Source organism: Gymnoscopelus braueri, assembly GCF_963280865.1.
Source record: "Gymnoscopelus braueri genome assembly, chromosome: 23".
Taxonomy (NCBI): Eukaryota; Metazoa; Chordata; class Actinopteri; order Myctophiformes; family Myctophidae; genus Gymnoscopelus; species Gymnoscopelus braueri.
In genome coordinates, this window is record NC_137625.1 from 30503594 (window position 1) to 30514539 (window position 10946).

A 10946-nucleotide genomic window follows, 5' to 3' on the forward strand; every position below is an offset into this window, starting at 1 on the left:
CAGATCTACAAGCTCATAGGCTTTAAAGTGGATTGGCTGCCGTGTTAAGTGGTCAGATATGGGTGGGCCGCGAACGCTTTCAGGATTTCCTAGTGGGCCCCCGATCCAGGAAAGGTTGAGAACCACCGGGTCTTATTGCATAATGCATTGGTTCTCAAAGTGGGGTCCGGGGACCCCACTTTGCTAGAAGCTCATAGCTTGTAGATCTGCTATTTTTGAAAAATCTTGAAAATGTGTGGAAATCTTTAAATCCTTTTTTTAAAAGGCCAACATTTTTAACACAAATCTTTGCTTCTGGGGGTCCCTGGCACAACATATTTTCAGGTGGGGGTCCGCGGCCACATACATATCAATTTGGGGGTCCTTGGCACAAAAAGTTTGAGAACCACTGGCATAAGGTAACAGTAACAGGATAACAGACGTCTTTGTCTCCTTGTCCATTTTTTTTTTGCAGAGCCATAATACAAGATGGGAGACTGGGGCTTTCTGTCCTCGCTGCTGGACAAGGTCCAGTCTCACTCCACAGTCATCGGGAAGATCTGGATGAGCGTCCTCTTCCTGTTCCGTATCATGGTGCTGGGCGCCGGCGCCGAGAGCGTGTGGGGTACGTTACACGGAATTATGTGTCTATTAGCAGTGGGGTACGTTACACGGAATTCTGTGTCTATTAGCAGAGGGCATGTGGGGTACGTTACACAGAATTCTGATGATATAATAACAATATGATGTATAATTCTTCCTCAGGTGACGAGCAGTCGGGTTTCATCTGCAACACCCAGCAGCCTGGTTGTGAGAACGTGTGCTACGACCGCGCCTTCCCCATCTCCCACATCCGCTTCTGGGTGCTGCAGATCATCTTCGTGTCGACGCCCACCCTGCTGTACCTGGGTCACGTGATGCACATCACCCACAAGGAGAACAAGCTGAGGGAGCAGCTGGCCAGCCCGGCGCCCCCTGGAGGCGGCAGGACCATAAAACAGCCCAAGTACACCGACGAGAAGGGCAAGGTAAGCGCCTGCCCCCATGTGCTCATATATGGGCATGCCCATATATGAGGATATATACCTTTTGTGCACACTTCACATGTCAAATTATAGTATCATTCATAGTCGGACGTAAGGATACGTAACCAGCGCCAGCGCTCCTTGCGTTGTCGTTTTTGTCTCCCCCTCCGTCACTTACGGCTCCAGGATTTCCGTCCGTGCGATCAACATTCACCGTCAGGCCGACGTACGTTCGTTTGTACGTTGCCTGTAGTACCAGTGGAAACCGTTGGCAGTATATCAGGGAAAAAAAGTTTTCCTTGGGCACTCTTTCTCCACAAAAAGACCCACGTTGGTGGTGGAAGTACTTGAGTAAATGTACTTAATTACTGTGACGAAATGAACCCAGCCAGCCATTCCCTAAACACACACACACACACACACAAATAATATAGCACAGTGCAGTATGGGTCGAAACTCACGTTTTGTAGACAACCATTGTTTTTGTCTAGTTTGTGGACTATAGTTTGTGTCTTTTATTGCGTTGTTTTGGCGTCCATTTTAGCGCTGTTGCCAGGTTTTGTGAGAGAAATAAGCAACCAGGTCTATGAAAACAAGCCCAAAATAATCGACTAGGCCACATCACATGAAAATAGCAGATCTACAATATCTATTTGAGAATCACTGGTTTAAATAATAATTGGCCCAAATAAGCAACTACACTTTAGAAACAAGCCCAAATAAAACCGCAACCACCAATGTTTGTTTACAAGCAACTTTACAGAAAAATAAGCCCAAAGTCGCTTATAATAAGCGGACATGGCAACACTTTTCACAACATTTAAAACCTCGCAGCTGCCATCTAGTGGATTAATAGGTGTACGACGCCCAACGTTATAATTCCTACGGATTTAACGTCAGCGACTATGCATGCGTCTGTAAAGAACGGACGGAATCCCTCACCCCCTGACGCACGTTTTAGACCCATCTAGGGACTATGAACGGGCCTTCAGATGTATCAGTTTTGCCTTTAATTGCCATACCCTCAGTGACATTTTGCAATTTTAACACATCTTCGTAGTTACAGTGACCTAGAATTTCGTGCCATGTTTTGATATCAAAACACCCATGACATTCATCACGTCTTACCGTTCTCGTGAATGAGCTTGTTCTGTCCTTCTTTGAATATGACAGATGACAATGATATGACGTCAGCATAAGAGCATTCAAGATAGTCAATGGTTCACAACAGTTCAACAAATATAAATACATTAATAATAATCACATGTTGAATACAGTATTTCAACTAGCACTGAGCTGAGTGGCTATGTGCACATGCGTGCGCAGTGCGCACGCACGTGCCCGCGCGCGTGCGCCTGCACGTGACGTCATAAAATAGAGCCCCCATAGTTCAAAAATCCACAGCTCACCACTGGTCGAGTCCATTGGTCGAAACCGCTTTAGCTCGTTTGTGACAAGTGGCCCCAGGCCGTTTTGAGCTGCAGTACCGGATTGGACTGGATTCCAATAAAAAAATAGCAAAAATAGCCGATCTACAAGCTCAAAACGCGTCGAACCGCGACGCGTTTTGAGCTTGTAGATCGGCCATTTTTGCTGCTTTTGTGTGACATAGAATGGCCCGACTGTATATTCAATGTGTTCCTCTGGAGTGAGAGTGGAAATATAGTGGCCCTCTACATCATCAGAGTTGCATCAGCCCTGCTCTAAGACTTTAAATGGACATAGTCAGTAACTCAGTGTCCATTGTAGGCTGATTATCAGACTGAAGCTGCGTGGAGCTTCTGTCTGACATTGACGCGTGATTTGGGAACGTACGGGACCGGTTGGCAAACCCCGCCCCCCCGAGTGGAATGAGGAGATTTTAGACTGCAGGAGCAGCTCTGTTAACCCTGCCGTATCCCTGTGATAATGATATAGAATATACATGATGTATAGAATATATTGAGATGATGGTTATTCTGGAATTGGTCACTTTCATTGCTGTTTCCTCAGCAGAAAACCATCTGTTCCTTTTCTTTATTTCAATGGATTAAGTAACAGCCGTGTGCCAGCCTGCAGATGGATGGATCATGGATGCTAATATTGATCATTCTCATCACCAAATGCCTATAGTCTCAGTAATCTGTATTGTCATATACTGTAGCTCACGTGAGTAGCAAGTACTGTACTCGACTATTCCGACAAAAATTAGAACGGTACATACCGCAAACTGTACAGGAAAATAGGGCACGTGAGAAGAGGCATGTACCTCTCCTGCACAAATGCACAAAAGCTGTCTTTTATATTGTGTTTTGTGTCCTGTCACTAACTAGATGGAATAACATACAAGGCTCGCATATATACCATTCAAGCAGGCGTGATTCAGCCAGTGGAGACAGTCGGAGGCGGGGTTTAGGGCAACCGGTCCCGTACGTTCCCAAATCACGCAACATTGGCTCCAGTGTTAGGCCATTACAAGGGGGAGGGGATTGGAATTTCCCTAGACCAATCCTAAGGGATCCCCACCCCCACCTCCGACTCTCATTGGACAATGCATGTTGTACCGAATAAATCCTATAGGTTCACATTTACAACACCTGACCAAGAGAGGCAGTCCACTCAGAGAGTGGGCGGGGTCTATGGTCTGGAACCAGGCTATGTCCATCGCTCTCATCAGCACCATAATATACTGTAAATGCTCTCTCTGCTGCTGTGTGTTTCATCAGCACCATGATATATATACTGTAAATGCTCTCTCTGCTGCTGTGTGTTTCAGGTGAAGATCAAGGGCAACCTGCTGGGCAGCTACCTGACCCAGCTGTTGGTTAAGATCATCGTAGAAGCAGCGTTCATCGTGGGTCAGTATTACCTGTACGGTTTCATCATGGTGCCCATGTTCCCCTGCTCCCGCAAGCCCTGTCCCTTCACCGTGGAATGCTACATGTCTAGGCCAACGGAAAAAACTATCTTCATCATCTTCATGCTGGTCGTGGCTTGTGAGTTTTAAAAAGTTAAAGAGATAGTTCACCCCCAAAATTATGTTTTTTTTCTATGGATGAGTCACCACATGGAGACTTGAATTCATGGATATTTTGTTGTTTTTGTCTCATTCCTAAGACAATAATTTGATGACCGGCAGTGGTTCCGGTAGGAGACACAAAGAGTCTCCTTTGTGTCTCCTACCGGAACCGCTGCCTACCGGTTCCGCTGGTCATCACATTATTGTCTTATGAATGAGACAAAAACTACAAAATATCTATGAATTCAAGTCTCCAAAAAAACGTATTTTATGGGGTGAACTATCCCTTTAAATATCTCAAAAACTACACAACATTTCAAAGTAAAAGGTTCAAGCATGTGTGTTTCCACAGTAAAGCTGAATTATTAACATTGTGAATGGCGTCTCCAGGTGTCTCCTTGCTCCTGAACGTGATCGAGGTGTTCTATCTGCTCTGCAAAAGGTCAGGAGGGTTTTTATTATTATATTTATGTTTGTTTTATGGTGTGGTTTAATGGAAAATATTAATATCCAGTCAGGGTGAAGTGTTGATCATTTATTAGGAAGATTCAGGCAGAGTGACAGGCAGCATACAGATCATAAGGAACAGGGCCTCCTGGCCTGTTCCTGAAGTCCCTCGGGGCACAAAGCCTCCTGAAGTGTCATAAAATGGGACACCTTTTATACACAAAGATGCTCTTTCTAGATTAATATAATAATAAACAGGCTATAATAAAACTGACCGGTTAAATCAGCAATGACCATGTATAGCATCACTTAGGACAGATTATGTGCTGACACAGAGAGTCGTGTAGAAGTAGCAGTCTGAGTGGGATGTCACCTGTTAAAGGGCAAGACCACTTTGGTAGAGGTTTGGGTTGTGTATTTACCTTGCCATGATGTAACTCCAAAGGCGGACAAGAAATCAAAAATAATTGCTCCATTGATTAGAAATTGATAATTCTAAATTTGCTCCTCATTGACTTACATTGTACGGTAAAACAGCTCTCAAAGTTACTCTATAAGCACGTAAACAAACACGAACAAAGCTAATTCAGACAATATAGAACATCACCAAACCCAGTACTGTTTGTTTTTTTAATAAAAATGTTAACTTCCTGTTGATTTTGCTATTTTTATTAAGAAGAAAACCCGGACTGGATCCGCGGATCCGGATCCGGATCTTCAAATAGTAAAATCAACAGGAAGTTGACCTTTTTATTAAAAAAAAAAACAGTAGGCCTACTGGGTTTGGTGATGCTCTATATTGTCTGAATCATCTTTGTTTGTGTTTGTTTATGTGCTAAAAGAGTGATTTTGATAGCTGTTTGACCGTCCAATGTAAGTCAATGAGGAGCATATTTTGAATTATCAATTTCTAAACAATGGAGCAACTATTTTTGATTTCTTGTCCACCTTTGGAGTTACATCATGGCAAGGTAACTACACAACCCAAACCTCTACCAAAGTGGTCTTGCCCTTTAAAGAGTGACTGTGAGAGCTGTTTCACCGTACAATGTAAGTCAATGAGGAGCATATTTTGAATTATCAATTTCTAATTAATGGAGCGATTATTTTTGATTTTTGAGTTACATCATGGCAAGGTAAATACACAACCCAAACCTCTACTAAAGTGGTCTTGCCCTTTATTTGGTTTACATGCATTTAGACCATATTCAACAAGGTTCAGTGGTGGAAAGTAACTAAGTACATGTACTCAAGCAAAATCTTGAGGTATTTGTGCTTTACTTGAGTATTTCCAATTTCCAATACTTTTACTCCACTACATCTCAGAGGCAAATATTGTACTTTTACTCCACTACAATTATTTGAAAACTTTAGTTACTAGTTACTTTGCAGATATGAAATATTACATTATAAAGCATACATTAACCACTTTAGCCCTATTTTATACATAACATAACATAATTTTGAAAATAGCCGATCTACAAGCTCATCAAGCCGATCCACAACCCGTTGCGAACATTTTGGTACTTTTGAATTTGGTACTTTAAGTACATTTTGATACCAATACTTTTGTACTTTTACTCAAGTAAATTTAGAATTCCGGACATTTACTTGTAACGGAGTACTTCTACATTGCAGTATTGATACTTTTACTTTAGTAAAACATTTGAGTACTTTGTCCACCACTGACAAGGTTGAATATAAGTAGATTAATACATATATTTGGCGATCTATAAATTCAGCCACCGGATTCCATCCTTTTTCTGTTTGTAACTGAAAGTTACATGTACACACAAAAAAAGATTTATAGAATGACAAATCAACATTTAAACAATACAAGTTGATACAGCCGTCTTACAGAGTAGTAGATTAATACATATATTTGGCGATCTATAAATTCAGCCACCTCAGTGGAAGGTTGACCGTTTGTGGAGATCATTTTCTGTCGTTCTACAACATTCAGTTCATCATTTGGTTCCTTGTGTACACTCTCAGAGTTACATACCTGTAAGGGTCCATTTGGTTCCATTTGTACACTCTCAGAGTTACAGACCTGTAAGGGTCCATTTGGTTCCATGTGTACACTCTCAGAGTTACAGACCTGTAAGGGTCCATTTGGTTCCATTTGTACACTCTCAGAGTTACAGACCTGTAAGGTTCCATGTGTACACTCTCAGAGTTACAGACCTGTAAGGGTCCATTTGGTTCCATTTGTACACTCTCAGAGTTACATACCTGTAAGGGTCCATTTGGTTCCATTTGTACACTCTCAGAGTTACAGACCTGTAAGGGTCCATTTGGTTCCATGTGTACACTCTCAGAGTTACAGACCTGTAAGGGTCCATTTGGTTCCATGTGTACACTCTCAGAGTTACATACCTGTAAGGGTCCATTTGGTTCCATTTGTACACTCTCAGAGTCACAGACCTGTAAGGGTCCATTTGGTTCCATGTGTACACTCTCAGAGTTACAGGCCTGTAAGGATCCATTTGGTTCCATGTGTACACTCTCAGAGTTACAGACCTGTAAGGGTCCATTTGGTTCCATGTGTACACTCTCAGAGTTACAGACCTGTAAGGGTCCATTTGGTTCCATGTGTACACTCTCAGAGTTACAGACCTGTAAGGATCCATTTGGTTCCATGTGTACACTCTCAGAGTTACAGACCTGTAAGGATCCATTTGGTTCCATGTGTACACTCTCAGAGTTACAGACCCGTAAGGGTCCATTTGGTTCCATGTGTACACTCTCAGAGTTACAGACCCGTAAGGGTCCATTTGGTTCCATGTGTACACTCTCAGAGTTACAGACCCGTAAGGATCCATTGACCTGTAAGGATCCATTTGGTTCCATGTGTACACTCTCAGAGTTACAGACCCGTAAGGGTCCATTTGGTTCCATGTGTACACTCTCAGAGTTACAGACCCGTAAGGATCCATTTGGTTCCATGTGTACACTCTCAGAGTTACAGACCCGTAAGGGTCCATTTGGTTCCATGTGTACACTCTCAGAGTTACAGACCCGTAAGGATCCATTTGGTTCCATGTGTACACTCTCAGAGTTACAGACCCGTAAGGATCCATTGACCTGTAAGGATCCATTTGGTTCCATGTGTACACTCTCAGAGTTACAGACCCGTAAGGGTCCATTTGGTTCCATGTGTACACTCTCAGAGTTACAGACCCGTAAGGATCCATTTGGTTCCATGTGTACACTCTCAGAGTTACAGACCCGTAAGGGTCCATTTGGTTCCATGTGTACACTCTCAGAGTTACAGACCTGTAAGGGTCCATTTGGTTCCATGTGTACACTCTCAGAGTTACAGACCCGTAAGGGTCCATTTGGTTCCATGTGTACACTCTCAGAGTTACAGACCCGTAAGGATCCATTTGGTTCTATGTGTACACTCTCAGAGTTACAGACCCGTAAGGATCCATTGACCTGTAAGGATCCATTTGGTTCCATGTGTACACTCTCAGAGTTACAGACCCGTAAGGGTCCATTTGGTTCCATGTGTACACTCTCAGAGTTACAGACCCGTAAGGATCCATTTGGTTCCATGTGTACACTCTCAGAGTTACAGACCCGTAAGGGTCCATTTGGTTCCATGTGTACACTCTCAGAGTTACAGACCTGTAAGGGTACATTTGGTTCCTAACTATCTATCATTTAGCTGGGGACCCCCTGGAACTCCCTCAAGGACCCCTGGGGGTCCTCGGACCCCATTTTGAGAACCAATGTGCTATAGGAGCAATTGACTGTACTCACATCAAATGAGTTCACATTCTAAACCCTGCTGGAGCAAACAGACAGGAAGGACACTTTTCTATTAAATGGGGTATAGGCAAGATAAGCTTTAGCTTCTGCCTACAGTACACCTTTTGGGATCATTTTTAATACGTTACTGATATGTACTGTACTACTATACTTGATTGTCTAAAACAGTGGTTTTCAACCTTTTTCATGCCAAAGACCCCTAAATTGATATACATTTGGCCGCGGACCCCCATCTGAAAATGTTTTTGTGCCAGGGACCCCCAAAAGCAAAGAGTTGAGTTAAAAATGTCCGCGTTAAAAAAAGATATACTATATTCAAAGATATGCACACATTTTCAAGATTTAAAAAAAAATTGCCAAAGCTAAGTGGTTAAAACACTATGTTAACTAATTTCACTCTGGTACCCCCACCCCCCAAAGACCTTTGGTGGTCCCCGGACCACTGCTTGAGAACCACTGGTCTAAAAGAACCGGAATAAACAGTAATCTAACCCAGTGGTTTTCAACCAGTGGTCCGGGGACCACCAGTGGTCCTTGGAGGGGTACCAGGGGGTCCCCAGCTAAATTAGTTAACATAGCGTCACAATCATTTTAACCGCTTAGTTTTGGCTATTGAAAACTAGAAAAGGTGCTCCTCGGAGCACTGCCAGACCCCTAGTGGTTGAAATCTGAAGATCAGAGCACTACGTAACGCAAAGCTTGGCCAATCAAAAAGAGGGACAGGTAGGAAAAGAGGGACAGACCGACCGACCGACCGACAAAGCCTCCTGTAGGCCGGCCCCCTGGGTCTGGCAAATAGCAGAGCTTGTAGATCTGCTATTTTTGAAAAATCGTGAAAATGTTTGCATATCTTTGAATATACATGTTTTTAAAGCGATTTTTTTTTACTCAAATCTTCTCTTCTGGGGGTCCCTGGCACAAGACATTTTCAGATGGGGGTCCACAGCCAAATGTATATCAATTTAGGGGTCCTTGGCATGAAACAGGTTGAAAACCACTGATCTAACCCATTACAAAAAGAGGAGGAGGCAGAGATGAGCAACATTGTAGCTGCATGACCATGGAGGACCAACACATGATGAGAACAGACACCTCTGTGCTCTGCTCAAAAGTCTGGCACATCCAAGGCCACCTCTATAGTTGGTGACCTGGGATATGCCTGCATGCCTTTCAATATATGTTGTTTTAATTCGAACATTTTTAACTCTATTCTTTGCTTCTGGGGGGTCTAGACAAGAAATCAGACAAGCTAGGGCAGCCTACATCTCAGGTTATGAGCTTGTAGATCGGCTATTTTTTTGTTGCTATTTCTTCATTATAATCCTGAAAAGTACCAGTTTTGAACGTACGTTTCAACACGACAGCAAACGATAATAATAAATAACCTTTGCTTTTGTTTTTTTCTGCCGCCAGGCTGCGGTGCCGCAGGGGGCGGAGCCACAGGGTGACGTCGGCGGAGCACCCCGCCAGCCTCCCCAGCAGTGGCGCCCCCGTGTGGCCGAGCGCGGAGGACACGCTACGGCAGAACAAAGTCAACCTGGAGTTCGAGAGCGGACAGAGCATCGCCGGCAGTCTGGACGGAGCCAAGGAGGACAAGAGGCTGCTCAGCGGACACTAGTGGACAAAACGCACGCCATCACACCCACCACACACAGGACCTGGATGTTTAGTATCACAGCGTCATCGTCTGGTACTCTAAATCAGTGGTCCGGGGACCACCAGTGGTCTTTGAGGGGGTTCCAGGTGGTCCCCAGCAAAATGATGCAGAGTTTGGTAACCAAATGGACCCTTGTTAGATCTTTAACTCTTGAGAGCGTAAAATGAAACCAGGTAAATTATTGTTAACCCATTAAGACCGGGAACGCATCAGTGTCATAAAAATAGCAGATCTACAAGCTCATGTGGAGCTTGTAGATCTGCTATTTTTCGAAATAGCAGATCAACGCGATGCGACACGTTGTGAGCTTATAGATCTGCTACTTTCAAATAGCCAAAGTTTAAATAGGGCCGAAGAAGTTAATTTGAAGAGGTTTTGTAATAAATAAAAAAAATCTGCAAAGTAACTAAAGTTTTCAAATAATTGTAGTGGAGTAAAAGTACAATATTTGCCTCTGAGATGCAGTGGAGTAGAAGTAAAAGTATTGAAAATCGGGAATACTCCAGTAAAGTAAAAATACCTCAAAATTGTACTTAAGTAGAGTACTTGAGTAAATGTACTTAGTTACTTTACACCACTGGTAATACACTGTGTACACTCCACTTATTGGCGTATTTAACCAACTTAAAGGACCATTTCACCCATTTTCAACCTTATCTTCATATAATTGGTCCTCACTAATACTCATTATCGGTCTACACACTCTGTGTCTCATTGGAGGACTGTGGACAGTTCAGAAACCTGCCTACCAGTGACATCATCGGTAGGCAGGCGAGGTCATTTCAAACGAGACTTCAAACTTGTATTTTTTTCATTCTTAAATGGTTTCTATGTCAGCATGCTAATAGGCTGTAGTTTCTGTTAGCTTGGATTCCCCATCGATGATGTCACTGGTAGGCAGGTTTCTGAACTGTCCACAGCCCTCCTTCTGAGACACCAATTGTATGAGGATACGGTTGAAAATGAGTGAAGTGCCCCTTTAAGCTCAGATCAGCTATTTTCTCAGAAAAAACATATACAGTATGGACACCAAATTAAGAGTGCTTAACTCTATTTAAAACGT

General features: G+C 43.2%; 1 protein-coding gene across 1 annotated transcript; it reads left to right on the top strand.

Moving 5' to 3' along the window:
* Positions 1-468: 468 nt before the first annotated feature.
* LOC308080012 (gap junction Cx32.2 protein-like) lies at positions 469-9844 on the top strand (the record flags this gene model as incomplete). Its single annotated transcript, XM_080421698.1, has 5 exons — positions 469-604; positions 745-1007; positions 3760-3979; positions 4393-4444; positions 9640-9844. The coding sequence occupies 5 exons, from the start codon at positions 469-471 to the stop codon at positions 9842-9844; spliced, it is 876 nt and encodes a 291-aa protein (XP_080277824.1).
* Between the last annotated feature and the right edge of the window lie 1102 nt (positions 9845-10946).